Here is a 17,809-nt window from a genome sequence, read left to right as displayed (position 1 = left end):
ATGTTTAATTTCTTCCGTCGGGGCTACAAGAGACCTCTTGTTGAAACAGACTTGTATGACGTTCTGCCTGACGACTCCGCTGTTTTTGTGGTCGGTAAACTCGAGAGGTAAAATATGTGCTAATGCAAAACCCTATCCCAAAACGAAATGTGTAAATGAAAACAAAGTGTCAATAGCATTTGAGCACACTATAAGCTTTCAGATCAATGACAATAACACGAACAAATACATTTACATCTGACTACCCATGGAGAGGGAAAACAATGACTATATTACAGTTGTAAATCTTTATTGTATGTTATCGGTGGTAGGTCGAGTATGGTCTTTTGAATTTCATTTCTCCACGCAGGGAGTGGAATAAAGATATTAAGAAAAGTGAAGCCACTGGAAAGGCTCCGTCTCTTCGATGGGCGTTGGTTAGAGCTTTTGGCTGGTATTCCACAACACACGGCTTTCCTGCATTCATTGAGGTAACGAAAACCAGCTGTATGATGTGAATAAGTTTACTACCTTCCACAAAAGAGATGTAGGGAGACATTTTTCAAATACTTGGCAATTGAAACGCTAGACATTGATTACATGAATAAGACATCCGATTCGAAGTTAGTCACCTAAAGTCGAAATCGTTATTCTGGGTTATGTAATCCTAGGTTATTCACAACATTTTAAATAAAACGCATCTTTTAAATGGTAAACATTCAACACCAGATTTATGTTGAAAAACGACGGAGAGCACTTTCTACAGCAATTAATGGGCTTGATTTACCTTAAGGTGGGGATCGCTGCTGATCAGGGGATCGATATCGAGGCCAAAGGGCCGATTGATAATCAACGATAATTTTCTCAAAAACGGCAGCGGGGATTCTGATGCAAAAATAATCTTCGCCTACAACTTGTAATTTGGAGTGGGTCTCGTGTTTGTAAATAATTGAACAAAATTCACTGTGGAAAATAACCACAAAGGGTCCATGCTGTTTACATAATATATAACTTCAACCAATCGTAAATACGTTATTATATCAGTGTTTTGTTTATTCAGATGTTCTTCTTAATTTTCAAACATGTATTTTGGATGTGGACATTGTCAACAGGAGGTCGTCTTGAAGATGGCGCAGCCAGTGATGCTGAGTCGTCTGGTTCTGTATTTCTCCACGGATCTCGTGTCGACCACGGAAGCCTACTTGCAAGCATTGGGCATGTCCTTGTCTTCCCTCCTCATGGTTATCACCCACCATGCCTGCTACTTCAGCTATGGGATCACAGGAATGAGGCTAAGGACGTCCTGCTCAGGTCTCATCTTCAGAAAGGTGATTCAAGATCCAAATAGGAAAATTCAGTATGGAGTGAACCCTTCATTGAGTTAATCCAGCTTAGTGTTATCCCCGCACGGTCCAATTCCGACCAACCAGTATAAGCTATTCATTGTTATTTCGGTTGTGTAAAAATCAAACGATTGTGTACTATATGAACCTAGCAACCTGTTGTCTACACAACTTGTGTAAAATAGTACACAACTTGTTCAGTTTTTTACACAACTGGTTACACAACTGTTGAATTATAACAAAAAATAATGTGATATTAAAAGACCAATCCCTACCATGTTGTCAGTACAACGCCATTACAGTATAAATAAACCCATCAATGCGTAGCAAACGCAGAGTACATGATTACTCCAACGATGTGTATTTAATCATTTAATCATTCATGAGTAATCTCAGCACAGCTAGTTTAAACACGATATGATATTGGTAAAGGAATCTTCACAAAATTTACAAAATGTCCTTACAAATGACATTGTAAGGAATCTAGCTAATTCTTGTTTTGTTCTCAATATTGCAGGCCTTAAGACTCAGCAACCTAGCTTTGGGAGAAACGACAATCGGTCAACTGGTCAACATCTTATCCAATGACGTCAACAGATTCGATTTGGTACGCGCCAAAAAGAGATCACGTGTGACTGCCAGTGGGACTTACAATTACACGATACTCAAAATGTGGTGGCAAATTGAGCAGTATGTAAAAAACAACCCTGACCGATTGCTGTTGACGTACTAAATCCTCTGATAATTATTAAAAAAAAATTGACAGCGTCTGACCAATATACCAACTTGTTACCTTCAAGAACATTTTTTTTTGCAACAAAAGTGATGCGTAGTGAAGCAGAAAAGCTTACCCCTCTTGCGATCCGAGTGCATTCTTGATACATCAAGTCGTCAATGAATTACAAGGGTTTTATTTTACGTTCAATTACGTTCATTATTTAATGTTAATAAGCAGGGCAGGTAAAGAAAACCTATTTTATACCCAAAACTACCCAGGCGCTATCCGATAGTGTTGACGAAACGCATTCGAAAATACTCCCGTTTTGGTCACGTGACACTGACGGCTACATGACCTTGGATTCATCAGAAATAGTCAGAATCTTTTGGTTTTGGCAAAACTGTCTTGCATCCAGACCAAAAGCGGCAAATCATGGGTACTGTCCGACAAAAGGTGGTGCTCTTCCTGGCGGAACAATGCCAACAATTGCGTGTCGTTTAAAGAAAGAAACTTGTCATAAAAAAAGACACTCCTGAAAACATAATTGATGGACGTGGTTAATGCTCCTTATTCTCACGATGGGTTCTTCACAATGTTGAGACTACGTTTGACTGGCTGTTAACTTTGTGTCATTGTGTCATGGTGCACCAGCTGTAGTAGCAGCTATATATACCCCCATCGATCCCACATCCTTTCCACATTTCGTATGTCAGGAGTTGCTTAATAATGAACCAAACTGCATCGTCTCTTTTTTAATAGGTCGCCGTGTTCATCCACTACCTCTGGATAGCTCCTCTACAGCTGACTGCTGTGGTCGCCCTAGCATGGAGAGAGATCGGAGTGTCTTGCCTCGCCGGGATCTCCATTTTGATCTTCATGGCACCCCTGCAAGGTTACATGGCGAAACTATGTTCCAAATTTAGGTAATCCTGGATGCATTAAGAAACACATGGTGATATCCGTTTTGACTTATTCTTTGGCAAACTGTCGATCAGATAACTAAAGACAGTTTTGACCCCTGTACCAACAGGCAGTAGGCCTTTAGCTGTGTTGAATGTTGACATGGGATTGCTCTCTATTACGTGCACAGTACAATAATAATGACCACTTGGTGCAACAACTACTATACTACCACAACACTGGGCTACAGCTTTCGGTACACTGTGGTACCGGGGCTGTATCATTAGTCCGACGCCTCATAGGTCCGACGCCCCATAAGTGCACAATTTCGGACTTATGAGGCACAAAATTCATTTATTCAGCCTCATAGATCCTACGCCTCATACCGTCACCGGCACCACGAACTGACACCCTCTGCATCACATGTGTACACAAAAATTTAAAAATTCAAATTTCCTTTTTTTTGGCCGATATTAGCAGTTTGTATCATGAAGTTTAACATGACGAAGATTAAATTGCTGAAATCATCTAAAATAAGCAAATTTTACTAATGAATTTTCAAGAAATTAGTCAATTCTGGTCTTTTTTGTTACCACGAAGTGACCCTGCACAGGGTGTCAGTTCGTCAAAAACAAACATTTACGTGTTTTTTTAGAGTGTGCGCATGCAATAGCGTTAGGGAGTGTCAGTTCGTGAAAACGAAAATTGACGTGTTTTTGGAGAGTGCGCGCACGCATGCGCAGTGTGTGCGCGCACTCTCCCAAAACACGTCAGTTTTTGTTTTCACGAACTTCTGACTCCTCATAAGTCCGAAATGTCGGACTTATAGGCGTCGGACTTATGAGCAGACCCCGTGGTACCAATGTCGTCTAAATATACAATTGTCTGGTATGCATATGTGCATATTGTGTTAGACAAACCCTGTGCAATGTGAGATGTTTCGTTATAAAACCAAAAAGGTAGGTTAACATTATACTACACTAATTTCCGAGGTGAGGAGTGTTTTGTTTTAAATTGTCTTCACTCTAAAGTAATGCAACTTTAAACAACCTCAAGATCTTTGTTGTAAAATTTCCCATTTGCCGTTTTCCTTTTTTCAGATCCAAAACGGCCTTGTTGTCGGATGCAAGGATCCGCATCATGAATGAAGTGATATCTGGCATACGCGTCATCAAAATATACGCGTGGGAACACTCGTTTGGAAAACTTGTCGCCGAAAGCCGAGAGTAAGTTGACTTCCCTCATACAATATATCTGCCCAGAGCAAGGGCGGATACAGAACTTGATTCTCGGGGGGGGGGGGGTGAAGATGGCTCGAGTATTATTATTTCTTGAAGGGGAGGGAATGCAGTGTATGAAGTATCGCACGCTATTGCCATAGTGTAATTTAAAACTAAAGGGTTTGTGTAATGAGCTTACCTGCTGACCGGACTTGTTGTCAGCTGTCTGGGGCCGATGGCTGCTGTGTGGAGCCCTTCCGACCTTTGGCAATTCCAGTCTGTTCAGGTGATTATCGACAACTGGGGCCTATTTTTTGGCTTTGCTTAGCACAAAAAAGTCTGGTTTATAAAAGCAGGTTACCAGCAAAAACTCCATGTATGTATATTACTCTTGATTAGTATTTAGCTGTTGTTTGCTATAGCATGAAAACCACGCGGAGTTTTGGCTGATAGGCTGCTTTTATAAGCCAGACTTCCTTGTGCAAAGCAAATTGGTTTGCTTAGCAGCACCGTGAAATTGGGCCCTGGTACCGTGCAGTGAGTAGGTCTACAAAGTTGCGATGGTGAGATGGTCGGCAAATAAACCAGTTTATCTAAGTAAGCAGTCTGCTGAATAAACAAAAATAAGTTTTTTTGTAGACAGTTTTGTTTCTTCCTGTCTACAGAAAGGAGGTACGGAAAATTTTGCACAGTGCCTATTTGCGCGCAATAATTGGAGCCCTCCGGTTCGACGTCCCTCTATTGACGACATTCATCACATTCATCGTCTACGCCTCTCTGGGAAATCCCGTCACGCCTTCTAAGGTCTTCCCCGTCCTCGCACTGTTCTACAGCGCCAGGACTTGCCTGTCCAAAAATTTCCCAAGCGGGGTCATGTACTTGTCAGAGGGACTCGTCTCCATTCGAAGGATTCAGGTGAGAATTGCAAACAGAAAATCCTCAGGCCGACAAAGTTAAGATTATATGTATCCTCGATTTGTGAAGATCGTCTTCCTAAGTGTTCACTATCATTAATGGTTGTTGGCTTCCAATTTTTCAGAGTACTTTACTCTATTCAAAGACTTCGGGTGATAAAGACCGTGGTGAAAGGGTACACTCAAATATAATTAGAGTACACTTTGTAATACAAACAAATTATGGATATAATAAAAATAAATCCTTTGTCCCGGCTGGTAATTATTATCTGCTCACTGAATAGGACCAGCACTACACTCGTTTCTGCTAGGTCTGGCTGGGTATGCTGTACACAGACGAAGGTGTCTTTCATATTGTCTTTGATGGTACTTCTTTGTTCTTCTGACCAGATGTTTTTGCTGATGGAGGAGCTGCAGAGACAGGCAAATGAGCCTAATACGGACATCATTGATAATATTTTCCTGGAAGAGCAAACGGCCTTATTGGAAAAGATCAAAACAGATGGTTTTCTTGGGAACGAATTGGACATCTCAGAGCATTCAGAGAGCGCGCAAACAGAGAGAACGAGTAGTCTAAATGAGTCTGTGGACAATGGTGAGTTGGTTGACTACCTTAGAACTGCCGTAAACAAGGAAAAGGAACCAGACGAGACTAACCTTGATACGAACGAGCTCGATACTGAGAAAGAAGATGGGGCACGAATTGTTGTGGAGAACATGCACGGATCTTGGAACAAGGTAGAGTTGCCCATATTAATAATAATAATAATAATATAATTGATAATCATATACAGGGAAGACATTCACATAGATTTGTGCGTACACACACACACACACCCATTCTCAAATTTGTATCCTTGTGGAGACATTCCTTTGTTCTCATGTAGTAAAGTGTTCAATTTTGAAAGTGAAGATTCAAAATGCTCTTATTTTAACCAGAATTAGTTTCCTTGGCTGAAATTTGGACTTAATATCCCTTTTCTAAAACTCTTTCATTTGCGACAGATCAACCCACCTTGGAAATTCCTAGTTTTTGAGTAAAACCCATATATCTATTTCGTGAAAACCTTGTGGAGACCTATTCATCTATAGAAATTGCCCTGTGGAGACCTTTACAATGTTTTGTTCCCTATTGTGTGTGTGTCTCCACAAGGATACGAATTTGTAGTCACCCCGTCGCGAATTTCTATACGCCCGAGGACAATGCTTTGTGTTTCATTTGTCCTTGTATTATAACACTTCCCCTTACACTAAGCACGCAATCGTGCGATCGAGGACAATTTCGAAAAAAAGCACCGTCGTTCGAGGAATTGAAAGGATCTTTTGTAATCCTTTGTGGGTCTGTCCTCAATCGTAATGCCATACAAGAGCACCCACACACACACACTGACGCTTACATAGGCATAGAAGTGGGGTACTTCATTTGTTCTAGTGTACTAAAATTTCGCAACGTCGCACACTTTTTTTTAAATGCTCTTATTGTAACCATAGTTAATTTCCTGGGCTGAAATTCGGACTTAATATCCCTTTTCTAAAACTCTTTTATTTGCGACTTATCAACCCACCTTGGAAATTCCTAATTTTTGAGTAAAATCTATATATCTATTTCGTTAATAACTTGTGGGGTACCAAAACGGTACCCCGCAAGTTGGTGGGCATTCCTTGTGGGGTACCTCCCATTGTTCCGGTACCCCACAAGGCAGTGGTTGTACACGCCCACACACACACACGCGATTATCCGTTTTTTTCTAAACCCAATTTTCCTCATCCTAGCCCATGAATTTCGGTATTTTTGCTAATTGGAACATGAACGATCGATCTAGCGTATTTGCGACAATGAAATGTCGCCTCTAAAAAGGCGGCTGAGGCATTAGGGAGACATTGAAACGTCTCTCAAATTACGCATGTCTACCCAATGGGAAACCTCACAGGCTAAAGTGTGTCCCAAATGGTAACATTTGCGATAGTATAAATAACAACCACAGTTTGACACTTCATAGACTTGTGACCGAAACTAAGAAGACGTGCATATGAGACGTCATGCACATACATGCCATGCAACCAAAAACTTAAACCGTACGTAGCTCTAGCCTTTGACAAAATGGCGGCCTTAAGAATAGGGCGACAGTACTACTAGTCGACCTAACCAAGAAAATTTTTATGACCATAATGCTTATTCATAAAAAGTACGTATCCACCATTGTTGGTGCTCAAGGCGTTACATTATTGTCATCCTGCTCATGCGACCAATAAAACATTCAAAATACCATCTCAGCTCCATGGGGTGTATACAGCTCGATAATGCCATTTCGGCGCATAGCAGCTAAAATCTACCATAATAACCATCTCTGACCTCACAAATACCCATTTACTCCTGGATTAATAGAAGCAATGAGTGACAAAGTGACTTGCCCAAGGTCACAAGCACCATGGCCGCAGGCTGGACTCGAACCCACAACCTACATAATTACCCAATGGAACGATTGAAGTAATATTGTGTCATTGTTTGTTTTTCCATGACTTCTATATTTGATTCGAAGTAGAAATATCGTATAAAACACAATCAGATAGAATTGTTTTTACTCAATCAAAAGGACATCAGGAACACAGTGCTACAAGACGTCACTTTCCGAATTCAACCAGGGGAGTTGCTTGCCGTCATTGGGCCCGTTGGGTGTGGCAAGGTGAGTAAACCAAATGATTAGAATCCGGTGAATCCTTCCTTTGACATATTGTGGCGGATTCTCCTGATGAGACCATTTCTCAGACCCGAGACGTTGCAAGCAATGTTAATGTTAAGGGATGCAAATTCGTTTTGGTAGAAATGTACCGCCGAATGAATTGATTAGGTAACTCGGCCCAAATAAGTCAAATAAGCACCGTAGGACACCTTGTTTTGGCCACAGCAATAACAATATAGCTTATTGAATCAACAATTAATTGCGCTAGTCTCCTATGAAACAAGTCAACACGTGGGTTGCACTTTCGCTACAATATAGAGGTTCATATTTTTCTGCCCCTTCATATTAGTGTGTGTAGTTCATCTTTCAATATTTATACACGAGGTAAGCCGGGCGGCTTACCGTTTACATCCTGAAGGATTGGTTTAATTTGGGATGCTTGACATGTTCTCCTGTTCTCCATCTTCTCTACAATTTCTCTTGACTGGTACAGTCAGTCAAAGACTTATTCGATAGATATCATTGATCTCTTTGTGTGAGTCCCCGCATGAAATACGTTAATTTATACCCACAATGATGAAGGCGTCACAATCTCAGGTGTTTGATGTTTACTTCTTAACAGTCTTCGCTTCTGATGTCCCTTCTGGGAGAGATGCCTACTGTATCAGGAGTTAACGTCTTGAATGGTCGGGTTGGCTACACGGCTCAACAGCCCTGGATCCTTTCTGGCTCGCTAAGGGACAACATCCTCTTCGGCAACGAATACCAGCCGGCCAAGTACCAACGAATCATCACACAGTGTGCGCTAACCAGGGTAAGTTTGTGGGGACCATTGAAAGTGGCGCTGTTCAATCGCTGGTGATCTTTGCATGACACTTCTTGGGTTTTAAAAATCTTGACTTCGTCCACAGACTCTGTTCTAAAAGAATTTGGGGGCCCTTACTTAAAGGATTTGAGAGACTTTGACTTAATGTCAGGCCGCGTTTTGCTTGGGAAGACATTGAACTATGTTATCCCGGCAAACAAAATAAAGAAAATCCTATGTTGTCTTGACCCTTTTGATAATTCTTAAGCCACGGATGAAAACTCGAGGCTGATACACTTTTTCTGTATGCAGAATAATTGTGTAACCCTGAGCTCCTATTTACAGGATATCGAACTGCTTCCTGAAGGTGACCTGACGCTGGTTGGTGAGCGTGGTGTGACCCTTAGTGGAGGTCAGAGGGCAAGGGTTAGCCTCGCCAGGGCCCTGTACAGCGATGTCGATGTGTATCTACTTGATGATCCTCTGAGTGCAGTAGATCCAGCAGTTGGTAGACACCTCTTTGAAAAGTGAGAACCTACGATGGATAAAAACAAATTGTACTTATCTTTCCAGAAACGTCTCATTTCAAGAGATGGCAACTTTTGTATTTGTTTTTCCAATAGGTGCATTCTCCATGAAATGAGGGACAAAGCTGTGATCCTTGTCACCCATCAGCTTCAATTCATTGACAAGGCGGACAAGATTCTCATTCTTAAGGAGGTACTTAAATAAATATACATGAACCTTTTCGGCACTCACCTTCGTTTCGCGGCAATTTCCGAGGTAAACCCAACCAAGGTAGTTCACGTCATTTAAGGATGTCTTCATGTGAAGATATATATGTGAAGATATAGTACAGGCTGCAGTGCTGAATTTTGATGATTTTTTTTCTTATTAAGAAGCAGTTCATTTCACGTTGATAACTTCAGTGGTGATAGAGAAAAGATAATAACATTATTTGTTTTTTAAATATAGTTATTATTGTCAGATATTTATCTCTCATCTGTAAGGGTAAGGTGGCTGGATACGGAACCTTCCAAGAGCTGCAGGAAGACGGCATGGACTTCGCTGCCCTTTTGAAGAAGAAATCTGTAGATGGTGATTACGATGGAGAGAATGATGTAAATCCTGAACGACTTGACGACACGGTGTCCATCTGTTCCGATGTCTCGTTTCACCCCGACAGTCATGAGGTGCGTTTTCTTGGTTCATGCACAAAACGATTCGTAAAGTGGATTCCTTCGTAAGAAAAAATACAAGTGGAATTTATTCAAATGAGTTTATATATATCAATCAATTATCTAATTGTCTAGGTTGAGACACCTGTTGATGTCGTCCTTGAGGATATGGCGGCCGGCACTGTGGAGTGGATGGCGTACATCCGGTTCTTCAGAGCGGCTGCTGGGGTACCCTTTCTGCTCTTCTGGGTCATTGTTGTAGTCGGTGCACAGGTAGATTCTTATCGCCGGGATTATAAAAAAAAGCTTCACCTGCCTCTTTAACCTCAATAATATCAAAAATTAGGTTTTTGGTATAATTTGGTGACTCTAAAATCAATTGGAAGGCTACACCGTTGATGGGTAATATGCTTACCGTTGATATTGTGTTTGTTTAACAGTAAAAAAAAAACAACCTAAAGCAGCATCCTACTGATTTGGCTTAACTAAGCTACGGTTTCTGCTTCTCTGCTTTTGGTTTAAGGCATTGCTTTCTTACACGAATGTCTGGCTAGCGATGTGGACAATCGAAGAAGAGAAGGATCTAGTGGACAGAAATGTTACCAGTCAGGTTGGTTGACGGGTAGGATCAGTATCAGGAAAGGTATGGCGTACAGAGCCATTTGCTGAAGTACACTTGGTCAAATAGTCAGGGTAGATGCAGTTGTATTGAAATTGAGATACCTTTTTGAAACCTAGCGAGCATGTGCAAGCTTTAATTATGGTTTAATCCTTTTTTAGTTGACCACCCACTAGTTCAACGGTTTGTGCTGACTACTCACAAGTGAAAGGGCGTCTCGAAGAACGTAGCGATGACGCTTACGTGAAATTCCAATCAGGCCATCTTGAAAAATAAAGTTATTCTTTATCCACAAACGATTAGCTCAGTGTTAGTTATGTGACAGGTAAAACCTAAGGAAACGCTTGGCCTAGCTTTTTCTTTCATTTTGTCCTATGTGTAGTATTATCAGGACGGCACGGAGTACGAGGACCGGTCATACTACATAAGCATATACGCCATCTTGTGTGGAGCTACCACCGCCGCCTTGTTTCTTCGGGCCTTTCTGTTCTTCCATGTCTTTGTTACCGCCTCAAAGGCCCTACACAACCAGATGTTTGGCGCTATCATCAGAGCGCCCATGCAGTTTTTTGATACAAATCCTGTGGGTGAGACACTGTTAATCAATTACCGCGTTGGTCAAGTGTAATCGGTGTCCTTAGAGGCAAGGAGAGGTACATGTTTTGTAGTTTACAAAACAGAATATTGTGCGTTGTGTATGCACATCATCGCGGCCGTTCGTTTGTTTAATCATACTGCGGGGCCTGCACACATGCCCCCAGTTCGATGGATCATTATTGGACAGTTTAGTGCACCGAACAGGCTCTACGCTAACCTCAAATGGGATCATGGAAGATACCACATATTGTCTGCACGATGGCAAAATGTAAACGTTCTGCCAGAAATGCAAGGACCTGATGTATGTATATTTCGGTTCCAGGTCGGATTCTGAATCGCTTTGCTAAAGATATTGGCTACATGGATGACGTTTTGCCATCTACATTCACCGAATTCCTTGAGGTAAAGTACAGACTACACAAACACAATTATGCGTATATCAAAAAAAAGGTGAGTTGCCTTCTACTGACAATTTCTAACAAACTGGATTTACTTAAATATTGATTATCTGAGTATCTAGAAAATTAAATCAAAGACCTGATTGTCAGTGCCTCAATTTCTGGTTGTTAATTAATGTCATTGTTTCATTGTCTTCTCCAGATTTCTTTAAGTGCCATTGCCAATGTCATCCTGATCTCCATCTTCAACCCTTTTTGCCTCGTTTTCACATTGCCGATCGGAGTCGTCTTTCAGTTCACGAGGAAGTACTACCTAGCCTCCTCTCGAGACGTTAAAAGATTGGAAGCAATAGGTAGGCCAATCTTGAACGTTGAAATGCATAATCACAAGATCATAATGTAAAATGATGAACAATGATAAAAGAAAAACTTTGTCACAGGCGGTAACATATCCCGCAGGGGGAAAGAGACAAGGGAAGGGGGAATTTTACCTTAATAACTTGTTTTGGGGAAGAAAATAAATAAAAAATTAAGATTACTTGAGGTTGTTTTCCAGCAAAATGAGGTACACCTTTTTAAATTAAATATATACTCTTTTCCCCTTTTTTACAAAATTGGGGCCGTGGATTGTTTTCAGAAACATTACTCATTTTGCCCATTGGACACAAACATGCATTTTACGGTGTAATGATAACACAATTCTTGATGTAGCTTGTCATTTCACCTGATATTCTTTTGTGATGAACTCGTGATGACTACAGATATCGAACACAACTGTCCTGTTGCCTCCTTCATTGGATGGTTTGACCGATTATGTAATCATGTGCACCTGTTTTAGCTCGCAGTCCAGTATTCTCCCACCTGTCAGCCACCCTGACTGGTCTTAGTACCGTCCGCGCCTTCAAGGCTCAGCAGCGATTCACCGAGGACTTTGACGGGTACCTGGACGGCCACACTAGGGCCTGGTTCCTATTCCTGTCCGCGGCTCGATGGTTCGGTGTTCAGCTGGATTTCTTGTGTGTGTTATTTGTCACCGGAGTCAGTTTGGCATGCGTCTTTGCCGCAGATCGTAAGTCAGTACTTACACAAAGTAACTTAGTCCAGTAAACAAAGATAATCACAGGTAGTATGGATGAAGTGGCCTTAAACCATTAAACCATTTCATAATAATGAGTGCAAAACTTCACACTTAAACAACTTTGGTAATATAGTTTTGCCCAACCTTATCATGAAATTACAGTGCCTTAATTGTGGGTTGATTCGGGTAATAAGTGGCGAACCTCAAGGATGAATATGCTCAAGAGTGTAGACAATTGGTGAGTGGCCAACATGGGGCTAACTGCCAAATTTGAGAGTATATTCAACTTTATGTGAGAAGTTAACTTGGTATAACCTATGACAGTACAGCAGTTTAGAATAATATTAATTTTTGAGACCCATTGGGGGTAAAACTATAAAAAAAAATATGCTTCAAGATGTGACTACGATATGCATGTATAGGCTACATGTACAATGGCTTTTAAACACACGGGTATGTACAACGCGCATGTACACTGATCATGTTGACGCGCGCGTTTGCACACCTGACATGTGTATAAATAACGACAGTCACCCTAATAAGCATAATTTGCTACATTAATTTTGAAGTAAAAAAACCTGTCATCAGGTACGTCCATTATTGTTCGGAATGTGGGGCTTAAATGAATATAGTATTAGGCCAAAAAAAGTCTCCAGTTTCTGGTATGGAGCTTGCCCAAAAAGTGTTGCGGCGACGCGGCTTCTTTTTTTTTAACCTGACTTTTTTGCTTCAAATGTCGGCTGATGACTGCAAATGGTGCCTGACTAAACTTAATGCAAATATATGGGAGTCCAGAGAGGCCACATAAAGCTTATTCTTGATCATAACCCCATCTAAATACACGTTAAAATTGTGCAGCAGCAGGATTCCAGTCAAACCAGTGAGTTTGGCGGTTTTGAGACATCATCTTTCATTGAAAAAAAAAATCCTTTTGCCGACGCGCATGGCTACGGCGACGCGCGCGCATACCAGAAACCGGAGACTGTTTTGTTTGGCCTTAGGGACACAGTTATTACAGATATTAATCTTTACTTCATCTTCAAGCTTTGCGCATCCTTTGCATTACCATCTAAGTTTTCAGTTGACCGCCATCTTGAATATACCTATAACAGCTTCAACTAATTAGTAATGATTAAAGAAGGGGTTTTTCACTTTAGAAGGCTTAGCAGATGGTCAACAAAAGACACAAGTGATAGATTTGGTATCCATTGGTCTTAACAATTTGCCAAAGTCCGTGTCGAAGATAATCTGGTTAAAAAGGGTGTATTTTATTTTGTTTTTCCCGTAGTTCTTGATCTCAACTCTGGCATTGTCGGTCTCTCATTGACGTATGCGATGGGTCTCATGGGGGAGTTCCAGTGGGCGGTGCGACAGAGTGCAGAGTTAGAAAACCAGGTAAGCTCTGACAGTTATCCCTCTCCAAAAGAAACGCTTGTGGCTACGGCTTTTTTTCACCGTGTCGCTTTGCCAGAACCAAATCTGTAGCCAAAAATGATCTCGTGCATTTGGACACGACTCAAGTCGGATGCGAGCGGATCAGCTATCATGGTGATCAGCAGAGAGATGTCAGAGAAGATGATATTTTACAATATTGATCTGGTGACTAACGTTTAGTTTGACCAAACATTTCATTTCATAGAGTGACACTTCCGAAGTCCATGCATGTAATTAGGACAGTCCCCAGTGCATCTATGCAGGACTCGACAACATCAGAGCTTTTCATCAGAATTCATTCTGTTTTGACGTCACAACATTTTGTAGACAGAACAAACTGAAGTGATTGAAGGCTATCTGTGTCATCAGTGGCACTCTGTCTTTTTATGTACGTTCAGATGATATCTGTAGAGCGTGTTTGTGAGTACATCGATATCAAACCGGAGGCACCGTTGCAAACCGATCACAAGCCACCTTCAGACTGGCCTCAATGTGGCGGCATTACGCTCCAAGATGTCTCTCTGAGATACAGTGATGATGGGCCACTGGTACTACGCGAAATTAACTGCGTCATCAAGCCAAATGAGAAGGTGAGGCTACATGTCCATGTGTGCAAACGAAGGTTCTACTTTACTTGTTATCGTTATTCTTGCCAAAACAAAAATGCAAAGCAGAATCAGGCGTCAGCCGAGTGATTTGAAGAAGGAAGAGTCTGCATGTACTTTCCGATGTAATCCACGACCATACATGTATTAATTAGAATTAGATCGTATACCAACATGAATTTGGAAGGGAGGTGGGATCAATGCTCTCTCGGGATTGCTGCATCAACCATAGCTTGGTCTATGATTAACTGGTTAAAACAGATTTGTGTTTGGTGAATTCGATCAAGTTACATGAAGCACTTATTTCGAAGGCTTAAAAAATCATCCTGATACCCATCACATCGCGGCTTTCAGGTGGGCATCGTAGGCCGGACAGGAGCCGGCAAAAGTTCCCTGATGACAGTGTTGATGAGACTGGCTGAGCCCACAGGTACCGTAATGATAGACGGTATCAACACAGGCCTGATAGGACTGCATGACCTCCGCAAGAAAGTCTCATTCATCCCACAGGTAATGAAAGCCCATTAGCATTGGTGGCATGGGTGGCTTGTGCGTAAAGCGCTCGCCTCTCACCAAGGTGACCACGGCTCGAATCCCGGCCGCGGATCACATGTGAGTAGAGTTGTGCGTTGGTTCTCCCCTGTGCAACGAGGGTTTTTCTCCGGGACCTCCGGTTTTCCTCCCTCTGGAAAAAAATCAAACACTTTTCTCACCTAGGCTGTGCTCCGTAGTCGTATATGGGTCGATGTGGCCGGCAGCCATAGGCGTCTTTACGTGCCAGCGGCCCTATCACGTTGTAGCCGCGTCCTCTGCAATTCAGCATACCAGCTGCGAGTAAGGATGATTAGCCTCCCCAAATTTATTATAATTATTTTTATAACTTAGCAAACTGTACACATGTTCAGTTTATCACCTCGAGTAGGCCTACGCCATGAGCTTTTGCTACTTTTCTGGAAAGGTTAGGGGTGTTAGTTCTTTTTTAACGTCGAACATAATATCTACGTATCTGCTTTTAAAACTAGTTCGTGATATCGTAGAACCATTTTTTTTGTAACCTTGTGTGTTTTTTGGGTTCCCCATGCTCAAAGGACCCGGTTCTATTCAGCGGAACACTTCGCAAGAACCTGGATCCTTTCAGTGAACACTCGGATTCTGATATATGGAGGGCTGTTGAAGAGGTACGCTATGTGTTCTGCTTTCGTCTATGCCCTGTTTGTTCATTCAGGCTATACTGAGACAATGACACACAAACAAATCTAAAACTGCAGATATAAAAATGCCTTTTTCTCGCACTGGCTTTCGCTCGGTATCGATTTCAGCAGTAGGTAATCTAAACTGTAAACCGAATTAATAATCCAAGATTTCCATCATTGGGGCTTAAAAGCGATGAAAAATGTTGCGACAGATAACTAGACAAATCTCTGGAAGATGGAGAAATGTAGAAAACAAGAAGAGACTACTTGTGGATATGATATTCACTCTTACGAGCGCCTTTTTGTGTCCCAAATTAAAGGTTGAGTTGAAACCAGCGATTGAGGAGCTACCGGACAAGTTGGAGGCAGTCTTGACCGAGGGAGGCACTAATTTCAGTGTGGGTCAGAGGCAGCTACTGTGCCTGGCTAGGGCTATCCTACGCAAGAACAAGATCCTCATAGTGGACGAAGCCACAGCCAACGTGGACATCAGGTGAGTGAACATGCTTAGGAATTACCTGGCAAACGCCATACCCCCGTTTTAACTGAATCAACTGTATCATCCACCTGTTTTATTTCTCATACATACAATCAGATAGCCCGTAAAAAAACTCGCTGGCGCTTTACACTAATCCTGAAAAATAAAATGAGGAAAGACCACTTATAAATATACGCCTATTTCCACCTGCTACTGATTTACAGGATCAGTGTTGATTGAAGAGCTGAGACCATTTATGGTCAAAGTGGATTTCTGGATAAACTGATAGAATTGAAAAGTGGGCTAAACCCCTATTTATATTTGGCGGCGGCTTTTAGAGATCTTATTATTGTCGTAAAAATATTAAGTTCTTATTTTATTTTTTATTTCCTTCCAATAGAACTGACCGCTTGATTCAGGCAACCATCAGACGGCGGTTCAAACACTGCACAGTTCTGACAATAGCTCATCGTCTCAACACAATAATGGACTTGGACAAAGTTATGGTATGACTTCAGGGCATACGAGATTTAATAATAGAATGTTGATTGACCAACAGAATATACTGTTTTCGCATTACGTCGGTCGCACCACGAACCGGCGTATCTACATTTTTGGCAAAATGGAGTTTTCGTTATAAACGTTTATATTGCATCGAAATGCTCCTCTTCACATAGTATTAATCTGATCTGAATATCAAAAACACTCACCAGACTCTGCGGTATATCTCTAAAAACTCCGAAATCATTCACAACAATGTGACGTTTTACGATAAACCGCTTTATACGCAAATTCCCAAAGTGCTAAGACGTCACCCAAGAGCATCGACATGAAAAGTGTGAATTTGGCGTTTCACGAACCGACGTATCCCGGTCTCTGCCACAATTACGTGCATTGTAAGGAATACGATAATGTTTCACGAAGTGACGTGTATCTTGAAAACCGAATTTCTTAAAAACTAAGCAACTAAGATGCACACGGATTGCATACAATAAAGTTTAAATTGGGATACGTCGGTTCGTGGTGCAACCGATTTTGTAATACATTGTGATGTGATGTGTTTGATTGATCCATCCAAAATGTCGGGTTTTTTAACAATTCGGAGGAGATGTGTCTTTTGATTCCCGAGGTGATCATTAAGTCTTGTTGCTGTTTTTCAGGTGCTTGACGCAGGGCAGCTCATCGAGTTTGACGAGCCTTACGTTCTGCTTCAGACGAAAGACAGTATCTTCAGCAAGATGGTGCAAGAGACCGGCAAGGCAGAGGCAGCCAAACTCCTGCAGATCGCCAAAAAGACCTCATCGACACTGAAGACGTTGACGAACCTATCTACCTCTTAACCTTTACCAATAAGGAGTATCTTTTTCGGCTGGGACGGGCTACAAATTCCCAAAATATAATATTGTGTTCAAAACAAATTGATTTACATGAAACCATGTAGTGTATTTTAATTAATTTCGTAATTGATTAATAAATCTTATAAAATATTATATAGCGTCGAATCCGCCAAGTAAAATGATCATGGCGCGTTCAACATCATTAAATGATAACTGTAAGGTTTCACAGCAAAAATTAGTGAAATTCAAACTGAAAAGAAAGGAGAGGTGAACAAATTTAAATAACTGCAAAGAAGACGTTTGTCGTAATTCAACTCTTGGGTTGTTCCAGA

General features: G+C 41.4%; 1 protein-coding gene across 1 annotated transcript; it reads left to right on the top strand.

The window, feature by feature from the left end:
* On the top strand, window positions 1-17,559 carry LOC119735317 (multidrug resistance-associated protein 4-like). The gene is made up of 26 exons (XM_038209016.1): window positions 1-107; window positions 350-470; window positions 1,092-1,307; window positions 1,840-1,929; window positions 2,800-2,963; window positions 4,041-4,166; window positions 4,826-5,075; window positions 5,465-5,812; window positions 7,669-7,758; window positions 8,378-8,569; window positions 8,906-9,087; window positions 9,184-9,280; window positions 9,571-9,753; window positions 9,874-10,011; window positions 10,262-10,348; window positions 10,740-10,944; window positions 11,277-11,356; window positions 11,555-11,705; window positions 12,191-12,421; window positions 13,719-13,825; window positions 14,263-14,454; window positions 14,824-14,979; window positions 15,558-15,647; window positions 15,983-16,155; window positions 16,541-16,646; window positions 17,301-17,559. Exons 1-26 carry the CDS (start codon window positions 1-3, stop codon window positions 17,478-17,480), a joined length of 4,062 nt encoding a protein of 1,353 aa, XP_038064944.1. The 3' UTR covers window positions 17,481-17,559.
* The last annotated feature ends 250 nt before the right edge of the window (window positions 17,560-17,809 follow it).

This window comes from Patiria miniata, unplaced genomic scaffold, assembly GCF_015706575.1.
Source record: "Patiria miniata isolate m_02_andy unplaced genomic scaffold, ASM1570657v1 HiC_scaffold_29, whole genome shotgun sequence".
NCBI classification, from domain to species: domain Eukaryota; kingdom Metazoa; phylum Echinodermata; class Asteroidea; order Valvatida; family Asterinidae; genus Patiria; species Patiria miniata.
Note: the sequence above shows the minus strand (reverse complement) of the source record. Positions and strands in the feature narration are given on the sequence as shown.